This window comes from Gymnoscopelus braueri (genome assembly GCF_963280865.1).
Source record: "Gymnoscopelus braueri genome assembly, chromosome: 10".
Taxonomy (NCBI): Eukaryota; Metazoa; Chordata; class Actinopteri; order Myctophiformes; family Myctophidae; genus Gymnoscopelus; species Gymnoscopelus braueri.
The window spans coordinates 34,099,519-34,115,025 of NC_137611.1; the positions used below are offsets into that span (position 1 = coordinate 34,099,519).

At 41.2% G+C, this 15,507-nt stretch overlaps 1 protein-coding gene across 2 annotated transcripts in view; it reads right to left on the reverse strand.

Moving 5' to 3' along the window:
• Window positions 1-1,789: 1,789 nt before the first annotated feature.
• The window catches only part of LOC308094236 (dual specificity testis-specific protein kinase 2-like), a 40,907-nt gene continuing 27,189 nt past the window's right edge, over window positions 1,790-15,507 (reverse strand). The window contains exons 7-13 of one of the 2 annotated variants that reach the window (XM_080440761.1): window positions 12,156-12,238; window positions 10,269-10,353; window positions 10,087-10,170; window positions 8,767-8,853; window positions 7,518-7,656; window positions 3,885-4,421; window positions 1,790-3,227 (exon numbers count right to left, since the gene is read on the reverse strand). In XM_080440761.1, coding sequence (XP_080296887.1) covers window positions 2,698-3,227; window positions 3,885-4,421; window positions 7,518-7,656; window positions 8,767-8,853; window positions 10,087-10,170; window positions 10,269-10,353; window positions 12,156-12,238 — 1,545 coding nt within the window. In that variant the 3' untranslated portion in view covers window positions 1,790-2,697. Of the gene's footprint in view, window positions 3,228-3,884; window positions 4,425-7,517; window positions 7,657-8,766; window positions 8,854-10,086; window positions 10,171-10,268; window positions 10,354-12,155; window positions 12,239-15,507 lie in introns of both variants that reach the window. The other variant, XM_080440760.1, reaches the window with a different exon arrangement.

The following is a 15,507-nucleotide window of genomic DNA, read 5'->3' on the forward strand; positions in this document are numbered from 1 at the left end:
TACCCCTTATAGAATCCACCCGCCTTATAGGATCCGCCCCATTTCTCGGCAGTGGACACAGTTTATTTGAGAAATTACACCATTTGGAGAAACCACAAAATGTTGGGGTTACATTACATTACTGATTACTCCCTAGTTCTGTTGGGGGCCCGACGTCCTGCAACTCTGCATCTAATTCTTCTCCTGTCATTTTATTCAATATTTTCAAGGAGAATACAAACAAAAATCTCCTCGCCTTCCGAACAACATAAAATATGAGTATACACTGCTAACCCAACCTTTCCCATAACAGAAAAAAAGTCTCCTGCCCCCAGCCTGACCACTTCCTGGACACAGACAGTTTCTTTGATATATACAAATTTACTAGATGACATAATTCTGTAGATGTCACAACAAGCCTTAATGTTGTTGACTGACTTTTCAACTGCTGTAGGCTGGGAGCTATCACCCCCAGCAGGCCAATCAACAACTAGGGCACACCTACTCAATCACACAAATCTTCCAATCACCACAAATAAATAACCTGCCACTTGCGAGACAGACACAATCTACCATTCACACACATCACCTGCAACACTAAACATAAACAGCAAACACTGTAGGCTGGAATTTAGTCTGGTCTCCATGGAGGTGGGTGAGAGTTTTATCTCTAAACCACCCGGATGCCCTAGCTACCACTTGACTCTTCAAAAATGTAATTGTGAGGCCATCTCTAGTAATGTAAATTACGTGTGGAACTGAAGTACTCCCAGACAACTTCCTCCCAAGTCCAGATATCAAAGAACTACACATTTCTGTTTTGTCCCGTCTACATACAGTATTTTTCATACACACATACATATTTCAGGATTTATATAATTTCCAAGGAAAGGCAAAAAAACAAAGTTAAACATTTATTCTTTTAAGCAAATAGGTCATTTTAACAAGTATTAATTGTAGGCTGCTTGTGCTTTGGTGTAAACACATTCTGTTACACTCAAGTTACCAAAAGTTTCCTAGCATTGATTGGAAGGGGAACAAATATTCTCAAGAAAAAAACTCAGGAAACTGTTCTTAGATCAAAAACATTATCTCAGTCTGTATTTATCAAGACAGGCCAACACAAACATTTAGACAAATTTACAAAGTAAGACATTAAAAATTGTTCATCCTTTTCCCCATAAATATCAAAATAGATCCTCTATCATCATGAAAAACTATCCTGATAAAAGTTTAATTTATTGCATAGAAATGTAGTGACAAAAACAAAGAATATACAATTAACATTTGACACCCTCTCAAGTGCAATTTTGTTGTCTACTTAAGTAGTTACAGACAAAGGCTATTTCAGCAGAACACCAGTGTCAAGCAATAAGGGAGTGCTGAGAAGATGATCAGAACCAGTATTAAAAAATAAAAACATCAAATGAGCAATAAAATAGATTTCAAATTTTAAAAACAATTTTATGATCATCCAAAGGTTTTTCTTTAATGTGAAAAGCTAGTATTCGTAAACAACAGAGAACTAATGTAGTTATTTTAATACACTCAAAAAGCAGACTTGACCTGCCCAGCAGTGACATATACCCATAAATATACATAATCCCACCTCTATAACACAAACTGTAGAACAAGGATACACACATATTGTGAAGATTTCTAGTTTAGCCGTTCAACAGAAAATAGTACCAAAATAGGTTAGCGTCACTTGACGACACAAGTGGAAACAGTCAAGAATTCCTTAAAACAATTATATACATTATATATATATATATATATATATATATATATATATATATATATATATATATATATATATATATATATATATATACACATATATATATACATATACATATACATATACATAAAAAATTACAATCAAGTTAGAAAATCCCATCTGCCATGTTAAATAATGATATAAGTATTCCAACCCCTTTTCCAGTTGCGGATTATGGATGGTTGACAAAAAAAGGAGAAGCAATTGTTCAGTTCCCTAGGTGGCAACAGTCTGCCACCAAGGAAAATGAATAATGCCTCCCCTCCCCTTTACTCTGAGGATTCAGAGGAGTGGACTGGCAGACTTTCAATACCTTAGCAGACACATTTGTATTAAAAGACTGGTGCTGAAAGGCTTGTTTTAGATTAAAGGTCCATCAATTGACTGTCTGTTTCAGCGACACATCCCCCCTACAAAGCGGGAGCATGGCAGTGCAATGTCTAGAGCATCCAAAATGTATGTGTTTTTTCTTTCTTTCTTTCTTTTAAAATCCAATATTAGCTTAACACTTCTGTATTTACTAACACAAAAAAGGGGTGGAAACAAGGGGACAAGTACCGTTGTAGAGTTCAAAATGTCCTACACTCACTGCTAAGCTCACACACAAAAAAGGAATTCTGATACACCTCGTTATGGACAAGATGGCTTATTTTAGAGCCATTTAAGAAGAAAAAACTAAAATGTACATCGTCTCAGAATATTAACTATAAACAACCTTTTCAAAAATAGAATCTCTGCTCGCTGGCCGTCCATTCCTGATCACTGACGTCATGCCGGAGAGAGTTCTCACACCTGGCTAACAACGTATTCTCAAAAAGAAAAAGTGATTTGATTTATAATATTTCAATGATGTCAGGCACACTTGATTTACCCAACCGACAAGAAATCAGCCGGCCTCATATGTTTTCTGTTTAATCAAGCCAAACGTGTGAAATGATTCAACAGCCAGATCCCAGGGCCTCCATGTCCTCAGAGCCAGGGGTAGTGGTGCCTTTCTCCTGGCCCAGGCTGCCATTCATGCCCTGGGGATGGAAAAGGCCCCGGTCCACCTGGTGGTGGAGCTGGCACTGCACAGGACATAGGAATTTATCAATATCCTCCTCTACGTGTCCGTGTGCATGGGATGGCATCTGAGCCTGCATGGGGCAGCAGGGTCTCTCTTTTTCCCCGCGTTTTGCGAGGTCGGACATGATGCACTTGTCCTCTGCTTTCTGTCCTTTGAGCTCCTCTTCCTCGTCTTCCTCTGGACTGCTAGAGCAGTCCATTGCCTCGCCACTGTCTCTCTCACTGCTGGGCACCATGGGAGACCAGCTGTCATCGAACACCTCACCGTTGTCTGCTTCGCACTCTTCCTCATCTTCAGCGTCCTCCCGGGGTCGGTATGGAGGAATCTCTATGACGACATATTTCTTGGCCCAACCGCTCAGGAATGCGGAGCGGACTTCATTTCCCAGCTGCCCGTTGGCTCCTGGGGAACGGTGTAGAAAAGACAACAAGAATTGAAAAAACAAACTACAGAAAAACAGAACCGAATGAAAGGAATAAAATGGTGAGGGAAGAGAGAAAGAAGAGGATAAGAAGGGAAGAGATGAAAGTAACAGAGAGGAAACAGGACAAAGGAAATGTGAAGAAAGGAAACTTTGCCACCACAGACAATTGTGGATATATAAAAATTACTATCATAAATACATTTATTGTGGATTTATAAAAATTACTTTCATAAATACATTTACATAGTGTTGAGGAGATATCAAAATCTTGTGGCATTCATTTGCCGAATGCCAGTTAATAACTCTCAAAACCAAACAGTGATTACCAAAAATGAAAAAACGTTCATCCCAGTAACACACAGCACTGGTTCACAATGTGGTACTTGAGTGGGTTCCAGGGGGTCCCAAGCTAAATGATTTACAGTTAAGAACCAAATGGACCCTTACATCTCTGTAACTCCAATCAATTGAGTTCCATTTGTGCACTCTCAGAGTTAAATTAAGACAGATTATTTTACATTGTAGATTGGGGTCCCGGAGATGAAACATTGTATCAAATGGGGGTCTGTGGACAAATGCACATCAAACCGGGGGTCAATGAAATTTAAAAGGTTGATAATGACTGACATACACACCTGGCAAAGTGGTGGAGAGCTGAGCGGTGGTACAGGTAGAAGAGCTGTTATTAGAACCAACAGCAGCAGCGGGGTGGAAAGCCTCAGAGACGGAAAGCTGGGGGGACACGGGCAAGGAGCGGCACTCTCGACCCGGCAGCTGCTGCCAGTAGCTGCTGCCAGGGGGCTCCTGCTGGGTTCCCTCGGGGCCCTGGGACCCAGGCTGGCTGGAGAAGGCGCTGCCCGGTGGCGAGTGCAGGTCAAACATGTGTGAGAAGACGGTCGTGCTGGGAAAGTCCTGGAACTTGATCTTTCCCCCCATGAGGTCCTCGCGGGCGGTGAAAGGGTTGATCTTGCGTGCGTCGGCGGTCCGGTGGGGTGGCGAGGGGGGGTCGTAGTACGGGTCCTGGACGTTGACCTTCCTCCCCGGTTTGCGGGAGAAGATGTCCGATTGGCTGCGGCTGAGCCAGATGTTGCGGCGGGGGCGGGGCGATTTGGGCGAAATTTTGTCATCTGGGAAACCCAGAGGGTTGAGTCTCTTGATGCCCTGCCCCTTCTCTGCTTGAAGGAGAAGAGTGAGAGAGTGAAAGGGAGGTAACTTTTCAAGATTTCAAGTTCTTATACAACTTATACAAGTACAAGCTGCGAAATTTGTTCCGCAAAAGTTTCCTTTAGAACTTACATTGTCTTTAACCACATGAACTCGGCGAAAATTGCAGCTCTACAAGCTTGCAACGCATTTCAATGCAAGTCATTGTGAGCGTGGAAATTTTGAGGGTAGACATTTGGTGTGGCGGTGAATATAGACTCCTGGGAGACCATGGATAACAAAGTATATATGGTTTAAGTGTTTAAGGATGAACACTTTAAGACAAACTCCTGTATTTAGTTTTTCTTTTATGTTAGGAGACAGATTATCATCTAAACCACCAGGTGGCATTAGAGGCCATGTACAGTCTATAAAAGTCACAAAAGGCAATGCTCTGAACCCCTGGTTCTCTGATGCTTTGAATTTTGTAATGTTTTATATTACTTGGTATAGGAATTAACAAGCTCTGGTGAAGCAGTTATAAAATGTATTTTGCTTTGATTTCTCTTATAAAGCTTTACTTTACGAGTTATGAGGAAGGAAAATATGTTTTTTAACCACTTTCAATGTGGTGTCCTTATTTTGCGCTCGTCATTATATAATAGGCGAGAACATTAAACAAATCCCTAAAATATATAAAATATCTACAACGCACATCGCTACACGGTGTGAGCTTGTAGATCGGCTATTGTCACTGTTGGTTATACGACAGAGTATTTATAGGGTTTAAGTGGTTAAGTAATTGGCTAAAAGCCTCTGAGAATATAGTCCCACAATAAAGGATTAGGGTCAGTGATTGTTTCATTTACAACAAGGGGTAACAACAAGCTGGACCATAAATTATTTCATTACACAGATGCTTCATGTGGGACGTTGAGTAAAAAGGCATACATTATATGATCTTCTTGTCCCCATCTAAAATCAACATGCAGTTAGGACGTCAGTGTCCAAGAACTTATTTTGCTCCTGAGAATGAAACTTAATAAACTAACCCTAATCCTCGAGAAAGAAAAAAAAGACACCGTCTGAAACCGATACTTAATTCATGATGTGGAAAACATCAAAATATTTGGTAGCACTGCTTTTTTGCTGTTACATAGCAGACATAACCAGGAATGAGTTTGTTTTCAGGAAACGCTGATAGCATCAGCTTAACAGGGGAGGGAGGGGGCGAGAGAAGAAAGGGACTAAAGGCTGGTCAAAAAAGAAAAGGAGGTTTCTTGTATAAACAGGCTACATGCGCCCTTGGCCTTAGTATAGAGTTGGCCTGTAACCTACAGCGAGGCCATATGCCTCATTGGACTATTAAAACATCTCTCAGCCAGATGTGGAAACCCACATTTGTCGCTGGTGTAAAAAAGGCCTCAGTGCTGTGACATAATTGGCCCCTCCTCTGCCTAGTTCTGAGGAAGGGGAGCTGCTTGTTGGGTCTAAACAAAAACAAAGATGCTGCACAGCCCCTTGACCAGCAGACATGCAGGCGGCTGTCCACTGGACCAAATTAGAAGTGAAACCTGGGCCCTGATGGATCAAGTATCTCCGAACAGGAATGTTAATGCGGGACCACTTTTCCCCTTAAGTCATGGTGAAGTTTATACGGTCACTGACCAGGGATACTGGATGGCTGGTGGTATTCTCTGAAGGTTAATACAGGCTCTAGTGTTCGATTAAAAATAAAGCTTGATGAATACAGGGAATTATTTTTGCAAAGCTCAATTTACTGCTGGATGGACAAGATTGATTGATGCACACCGAACACATACAGTGAAAACTTCTGAGGTGCAAGTTGATTGACTATAATAGGTCCATCAATCATACACAGTGAGCTAAAGATTACAGAAAACTGTTGCAGGTCTTACGGCGCATTGTGACCTTGTAGATGTGTAATTGTCGCAGAATGTTCTCCCCAGAATAGGGACGCTACGGTTCATGTGGTTAAACGTATAGAAATCTGTGCATTGATTATGTTTGAATTATTTCTGTAAAACGCTAACTTGCACTACAGTTGGGACTGTCCTTCAGCGTATAGCCTTGTATCAGTGTGACTTTGTGTATCAGTGTGAAAATGAGCAGAGAGAGGTTAGACTGATGGCAAGTAAGCAATAGCTTGATTAAAAAGGTTATCATAGTAAAGGTTTCTAAATGACAGGCTGCAGAAGGCTGGATAGTTAGCTGGGGGGCTCGTTATTGGCTTCCTGATTGACTGCCAGAGTCATAAAAAAGTAGAGTTGATTTCAGAAGGCCTGTGCTACTGGCTGAATGCCTGTCTGAATGGCTGTCTTCTTGGCTTGTAGTTGGGGGGCTATAATGGTCTGGACAACATTAGCAGTTTCCCTGAATGACTGAACAGTGAATTGACTATCAGACTCACTGGCAAAAATGAATGGCTGTTTGGGTTAGGTAAAGGCCGGCTTGAGAGACTCACTCTTTGTCTTTGGCAGGTTTTGCTGTTCCCTTAGGTGACTGAATCAATGACTGACTGGACATGTGTGCAGTCCAACAAACAATCACTGTGCACCGCAAAATGATTAGCAGGAGCGAAAGGGAGCAGAGAGGGCAAGGGTCATGTTCATGGGACAGGTTTGTGTCAGGTCACATAGGGAGTCCAGGAAAGGGTTATAAGACTGGCTTCTGTCACAATGTTTGGTTTACAGCTTCCTCCCTACCACCCCTTCCAGGAAAACCATGGTCTGTCCACATATGAAATTCAAGTCTCAAATGGACTGGGTTAGACCACATAAGTGAAAGGAATTGGGGTGATAGTAAACACATGGAAGTGACTTTTATAGGCTGTAAATGATGATGCTGAAATGCAACAGGTCATATAATCACCAAGTGCTTGTGTGTCCTTCCGTGCACAAAAACAACACCTTTAATGATAGGATACACACTGTGCATGCCTGAGCATTTTTAATAGCACACTCAAGCAAGCAACTACAATAGCAATGATTGCTATTGGAATATGGAGCTATTTAACATTTATTTCAACAAAAAATATCACACCACCTAAAACTGTTTTATTGGCGCTATATATATATATTGACTGACGGAGAACAGTTTGTTACCTTTTGGCATTGCCTTTATTTCGTTGTCGCCTCCCAGGGAGACGTGTTCTCGCTCCATCTCCTCTGCTTTGAGTCTGGCCAGGATGTCTTCTAGGTGCATGACGGCGTCTGGGAAGGAAGGACGGAGCTTGGGGTCCATCTGAGGGGAGAACATAAGAGGGACTAGTGAGAACTGTACATACGTTAGTGATGCGACTATCTGAAGGCTGACATTACACTCAACGGTCTAGTATTTTCTCTATGGCACAGTGGAAGGGGGTAGAGTAAAAAGAGTTTCAGAAGAATCCCCCCCCCCCCCCCCGCTAAGGCCAGAAAATAAGTTAATGTTGCCTTCAGTCAAAACGTTGGTTTCTGTATTTTAATAAAAATAGTATTGCATCGTGGCTACGAGCTGTGCGACCTCTTTCTTTTAATCAGTGTATCTACTGTGGTCAGCACCTTTTTAATATTGCTGCGCGCTCCTTCTCCAGTGTTCATAATGTCAGGCAAATCAAGCAAATTAAAAATGAAAGATGAAAGACAGGCGATGCCTGTGAGGTTATCTGTACTATGCTTCTGTAGAATGGTCATGTCTAGGACAGTTTAGGGATTTTGCATTGCACAAATCATTGTGGGTAAAGCAAACAACCTCCTACAAGTTTTGAACATTTGGATCTATAATCAGCTTGCTAAAAGCACAATGTTTAATGCGCTAATTATTGATTCATTTTAGTAATTAGATAAAAGCTATTTGAGGATATGGTAGGAGTAGGAGGTCAAGCTTGCAGAAGAAGAACAGAAGGATCCAGTTTTCAGAGAACAGAAGACCCCCTGGATAGCAAGCTAAACCAGATTAGTCAGCTAATCTGATTGCCTCACTGCTTCTAAACAAGAGAATAGAGGATGAAAGTTACGAGAATATTGTAGGAATGACAAGTAAAAGCATGAACATGTCAGACAGCCGATGCAGTCCATCATTCGTATTCCAACATCACTGCCATGTCTTGGCAACTATAATTCATGAGACAACATTGATAGTTTTTGAAGGGAAATGTTCTTTTCCACACGTGAAAAGGACACAAAATATAGTGGTTTTACACAAAGCAAACTTTTCAGTTGTAAATGTGTGGTTTGAAACTGAAATGGTTGAAAAACCCAATTGGCTCATAGATGATGACAGTTTGAGTGATGGATTAACTGACAGCCCATAAATATGACAATGAACATAGGGACAGGTTGTTTGGACAGCAGGATGATACTGTAGACTCACGTTGCAGCAGTTGAAGGCCAGCTGGAGGAAGTCAGGGGGACAGTCTCCAACCATGTTCTGGAACGCATGGTAGTCCAGGCCAAAGTTCTATTAGGGAGGGAGAGATGGCGAGAAAGGAAACAAAAATGAGAGAGTACAGATGTGTGACAACTGCTCAGCTAGAGCCAACGTCTTGACAACGCCTTCTGATTGCTGAGCTCTCTCAGGTTTGGCAGAGACCTCAGTAGTATTCTCCAGTAGCAATAGCCATGTCCTGGATCAGCCATGGACATACATGGCCCTGCTGAGTTTGGATGCAGCTGCATGCTGCTTGTTTAAATGCCTAAATTGACCAAAGTGAATGTGAGAGACCGACAATATGCAACCATTGTCTTGCATTTTGCGTGGACAGAGAACTCCAAAAATATCTGGGTAATAACCCCTTTGCATTGGAAAACTGTCTCCAAACTCTATTCACTTGCATGTGGAATTACACACACTTTAGTAATTTGTGTGTAATTTCAAATGTAAAGTAATAATATTGAATGGAGCCTGATGAGTGACTGACACACACACGTATACGTACCTACAGCTGTACACTGTACATATTATGAAGTCATGTAAGGTTTGTTTCCATTTAAAGAGAGAATGCTACCTATATCTATTCTATTTCTAGAATTATGAAATTATATGCTTTTTCAAAAGTCAAGACAGATATGACACAGGAAACATTTGACAGTTAAATGTCTTTCCTAAACTCATACTGTATGTTGCTATTTAGTTTTCCCTTTCATTTTAACCTGCAACTAACCCTTTAAATACAGATTATAGATAGAGATAACGTTTTTTAGATTATAGATAGAGATTACAGATTAAAGTATATACTCTTCATTCACCTTCTTCAAATCAACTTCCTATGATTTCAAGTTTAAAGCATAGGACATTCATATTGGTGTTTTTCTAGTTTGAAGTTTAAACCTGGTCTAGCATTACTGCATGTTACATAATGTGAACAAGGAGACTATTATCAGGATGGTAAGAGGGGAACGGGCTTCAGAATGATCCAATCCCACAAGGAGAATGAGGGACACTTTAAGACAGAGTATCATGGGGACACAGGGAGAGTTATGTTAACCCCTTAAAGCCTATACTTCGTTGTATGACAAATAGCCAATCTACAAGCTTGCGATGCGTTGTGAGCTTGTAGATGAGCTATTTTCACTGAATGTTCCCCTAATTTCGCTGAATGCTCACCTATTTTTGCCAAATGTTTGCCTATTATGACATGCCCAGAATAGGGACGCTACAGTTCATGAGGTTAAAGAGGAGCCCAAGACTCACCTCTGTGCGGGGAAGGAAGTCAGGGTCAGCCTGGATCCTGGCAATGACCTCACACAGGATTATACCATAGGAGAACACATCAGCCTGAAGATGTAGAGACAGAACATACACACATCCCCTTTTTAGTACATGCCCCCAATCGATGCCTACAACCAAACCATGTGTCAAGCTGGGGACCTTACCTTCTCGTTGTAGGGTTCGTCTCTCAGCACCTCTGGAGCCATCCAGAATGGAGAACCCACCACTGACAGTTTCTGTCTTTCAGCCCTGAACAGGCGAACCCACGCACAGGCACACACACACACACACACACACACAGAAAAAAACACAGAGCGTCAGTTTATGATTCGTGACCATCACTCCCTCAGTTTGTTGGCATCAGCGAGCGATGTGCCTGTAACTCCCTCGTTCTGTTTTCCCGACAAGCTCAACACACAGTGTTGAGAATATGCAGAGTATGCATCTCCATTATCCCACGGCCTGCCATATACTACTGGCATTTCATGTTTTACTGGGCAAGTTCATTCAAATCAAGTAATGGTCAATGAAGGAAGTGGACAGAAAGTTGCTAAGCTTTTATTACAGACAAAACAGAGGCAAGGTTCTGGAAATGCATTCAATTGCAATTTGTTTTCCTAAAAGGTGTCAGTAAAATGTTGAATTAGGCCTCTTTTCCTACCCTGTTGCCTCCACGAATAGATCACTATAAAGCTTCACTAGCACTCTCTGTCACACTGAGTTTTAGAAAGAGCGTAAATTCAGCTGTCTTGGGTATTTGCACCAATGGAGAAACCAAGTCGAGGAAGAAAGTCCCTCATTAGTTCAAGGTTGGCAATGGCAAGATAAATGCATTCACATTGGCACATATTATTTGATTCATTTTCAAAAGAATGACTCAAGCAGAACAGAGATTACATCACATATGAGGGGGAAGTCAGTAGACTTTATCCAGGGTCAGGCTGAACTAAGCTCGCCCAGACTACATTTCATTAAAGAGGACCTGTTCAGTGGGGTGCGGAACTGGGAAGAACACAGTGTTCCTCACTGTCAGGTGAAAATAAGTTGTGACGTCGCGCGTATCGGAGAAGACTTGTGGTTGACTAAACCCTCCCCAAGACCAACCAGTAGGGGTCAGCAGTCACAGGGACAACATGGGTGAATTCTTAATTGAGCATAACGACTCAATTGGGAGAATAATTGGAAAAAAAGATAGAAAGATAATAAAAAAAGAGGACCAAATCTACCTGGTCCTTTCATTTTAGCAGCTTTCTCATCTATTTAGATTCAGATTAGGAGGATGCAATCCGTTGCTCTGTTCAAACACTTCCGTTCCAAGTACAGTAGGTTTCCAAAAAAGTAAACCGAAGTTTTGTTAGATTTTGATTGCAACAATGCTATTGCAGTGGTTTCATGTTATGTGTTGTTTGTGAATAATATGACACAATAAATTATCAAATGCCTATGGGTTATTCTTTAAGGTCTTTCAGTGGAGGAGTTAAAAAAAGCCATATGCTTGCTTAGCTGTGTTAGGGCAGTATCTGTGGACAGCCCTGTCCTGAGAGTATCCTTTCTCTTGTTATCAAAGCACTGAAGTAGAGAATGTGAGCCATGCAGTGTGTTGTTAATGTTAGTGGCTGACCTCTATGTTAATAAATAAACCTTTTCCTTGTATGAGGGAGGAGGAGGAAAGCTTTAAACTGGGCCCAGCCTAGGACTGGGACACTTTCTACAGTACCTTCATTCCTGCTTCTGGTCAAGACTGTTTGAGTACAAAATTCAGTCACTGTATAAAGTAGTGTTCCGTAGTTGTGTGTGTACACAATGAAATATGTATGGTGAACTACTTTAAGCTAGGAATAATTAAGAACAGTGTCATAAGCATAGCAAGACAACAGGTGAGATAAACCAATTTTTATAAACCATATGGAAATGTATTAATTGCACATGAATAGAAATCATGGGTATTCATAGCCATGATCTATATTTTAAAACAGCGTGGGACGACTGGGATCTCATTAAGTAGAGGCATGATTTAATGCCAGAGGTTATCAGAGAGGAGTGCTGCTTACTCATTGGTGGGGATTTTCTCTGCCAGGCCAAAGTCTCCCACCACTGCTGTATAACCGTTCTCGTCGCTCTTGATCAGGCAGTTCTAGGAACACAGAAAGACATATATCGTTATGAACACACAAACAAAATCTTACGTAGGTGAGTTGTGAAGCTGAGAAGCATAGCATTTTACGTCTTTTTGATGTAGAGTTAATGACGCGTTAACATTAAATGTCACAACATTTTGTTACCAAGTGATTCATGCATGCTTAGCAACATTAGTTTATTGTTTGTTCAATGAGCAAGTACAGGGCACCATTGTAGTGTTGAATGACATAATCCTGAGAATCACCTCCCACACATGTACTGTATCTCTATGTTACAGAACCTTCTGTAAATCTGCCTTTGCTACAGAACTCAGGAAGCATTCGTACTACAAGATATTTCACTATGCAAAACATTGCGTGAATTCAGACTCTGTGGCAGGTTTCAGACTGACAGGAAATATGTCTCTTCATGTGACATAATTCTCAGAAAGTAATTTCAGTCCAGCATCTCATTCTATTCACTATAAAAGGCTCATGGTAAAGTTAGGGTAGTCCATTCTAACAGTGACCACTCAACTGCCACCATACTGCATTACATGCAAATGGAGTAAATGTCAGTTGTAATTATCTCTGCACAGCCAAAAGGTTGGAGTTTACGTATAAGCCCCTGTGTGTGTGTGTGTGTGTGTGTGTGTGTGTGTGTGTGTGTGTGTGTGTGTGTGTGTGTGTGTGTGTGTGTGTGTGTGTGTGTGTGTGTGTGTGTACAGCTAAATTTGGAAACCGTCGGACCAATCTGCATCAAACATTTCGTGCACACTGCCAGTAGGCCAAGGCACACACTCCACTGCAAATGAAAAACATTTGAATCAGCCTCATGGCGGTGCTATACCAGATCCCTTTACGTTTTGGCCTATAACTCTTGAACCGTAGGCCTTAAATCGTCACTTCAGCCATCTGGACGAAGATGGCAAGGGAGTTTTGTCCCTTCAGCCATTGCTGCACTAAACAAACTGCCTCGCTGATATGAAGGTTCTGTGTATACTGGGGACTTCATGTATTGTCTTGGTGTTATGTTGTTGTGTGCTATGTTGTTTTGTTCTATGGTTATGTGTTTTTTTGTTGGAACAGACTGTGAAGATGAATATCCGTGAGGGGACCTTAAAGACTATTATTATTACATTAAAAATACCTTAGATCATGATGCAACTCCCCAATATAGGCCATTTAGCATTTTCTTCAAAACACACCTTTTGCTACTATTCCTACAGATTGTGTAGTGGGAGGGGCCTATTTCATATGTTCGGGATTTGTAGTGCGCCCCCCATCCAGTTATTACACTGGCCCAGGGCGCAGTCCGAAGAAAGAGAAAGGAAAGAGACAAAAACAAAGGACAAGACAAAGCAGACTAGACTAGGACAACAAGAACTCAGTCACACTGTCAGTCAGTCACAACAGGAGGGAGTAGAAACTAAACACACACACAAATGAACCTAGTCCACTAAAGTGAAAAGAAAAGACATATACTGCATCATAAAAGCACTGTAACATCCAATCAACCCCAAATTGGAATCACATGTTGAGTGGCCTCTATAGAGCGCACCTCCAAAAGCAATTAGGGCCACCATAAATGTTGCACTGTATGTCATATAAATGCTATTCGCCCCGCAGCTTCCTCGGGTCCTGATGGCTGTAACCCAATACTTACAAAGCCCTGGCTAGGCAACCTGACGAGATATGCGCTCTGTGGAACACCCCTTTCCAGTTACGTACGTAACTGTTCGTAACTGGGAAGTTATGTACTGTGTGGACTACTGTATACTGTATGAATCTGTGAGTTATCAATATGCCTCTGTCCTGCACAAATTCCTGTGCACGTATTGTGCATAATTATGTTAACTAGATGGTGCCAGTCAATGAATCGTGGACTTCCTCAATACAGAAATGTCAGCAGAGATTAGGACGATACAATGTGAAAACAAAAGGGGGAAGTTACCTGAATGAGCCTTCACTACCGAAATATGAGTAATTAATACATGGATTTGGCAGTAATCCTACAGGTGATTTAGGTTACAACACTTAAGGGCCCTATCTTGGGCGTCGCCTTAACCCTTATCCCTAAACTTATTAGCCATTTCTTACTATTTTTAAAAACATATAAAAATTGTTCAACTAGTCAATCTACATCGGCACGTTGTGAGCTTGTAGATGGGCTATTTGAACTATTTGAAATGTTTATCAAAATAGTAAAAAAAAATGCAAAGAAGGGGTAAGGCGGTGCCCAAGATAGGGCCCTTAGACAGCATTCATTTTCATGGTCAATTTGCATGGAGGGTCAGATTATATGACCATACAAACTTTACTGTAACTTCGCTGTCAAGCACCTCTAATGGTTTTATCTTTCCTTTTTGATTTCATTTTCAGCTTATCTGATGTTCATGTCTGTACATTAGGTCAGTGTACTTCCCATGTTGTCTGCACATCTCGTCTTGTTTACATATTTTCCCTTCAGTTATTTTTGTTGTTATCAACTTAATGGGTAAGTTCGGCTTTGAGTTTGAACAAATACAAATATATCAATTAAAATTATTTCATGATCGTTTTCTGATTTCCGCCATCACACACACCTTTAGCAACCTTAAACAGGAAATAACTGAAAATGTTTCTGTGGTCAGGTCAGATTGTATACAATACCATGTGGAGCCGGTGGAAAGAGTTAGTAGATTCATTTACATAATTTCACTCCATCCGCCATTACTCCCAACTCCCAAGTCTACAAATGGTATTGTTTTCTGGGAGTTACATTGATGTACCTATTAGCAAATGAGCACCCCTTCATTCCAGTTAATAGCTAACACAGAATTCTCTGTGGGTGCAGTACTGCATGTACACTGCAAATAAGTCCTGTAAACCAAGCCCTATTATGTCCTACATACAGGCAATAAAGTGATACTGAGTTCTGCAAATCACCACACTTATCCTTTAAGCTGGTAAAGATTCAGACACTACTCTAGGCTATTTTGACTGTTTTCATATAGATGGTTTGATCTTATGGAATGAAAAAAGAATGAATCAATAAAGAAAAATTGCTCTGAACATTGCTGTGTGTGCCCCCCCCACTGATAGTGGTATCTGCCTTAAGTCCCAGGCCTCCATTGCTCTGGGTCAACTTGTAACATGGGAAGCTGTTTGGCACAGGTTATCATATCTGACAATCACACCGTGTTCTCTACAGAGAGGCCAAAGGTTTGGGAGGTGGAAAGAGAGTACATGTCACTGATACGGCCAGTAAGGAAAAAAATGAATTCCTATCCAAAATTGCAAACAT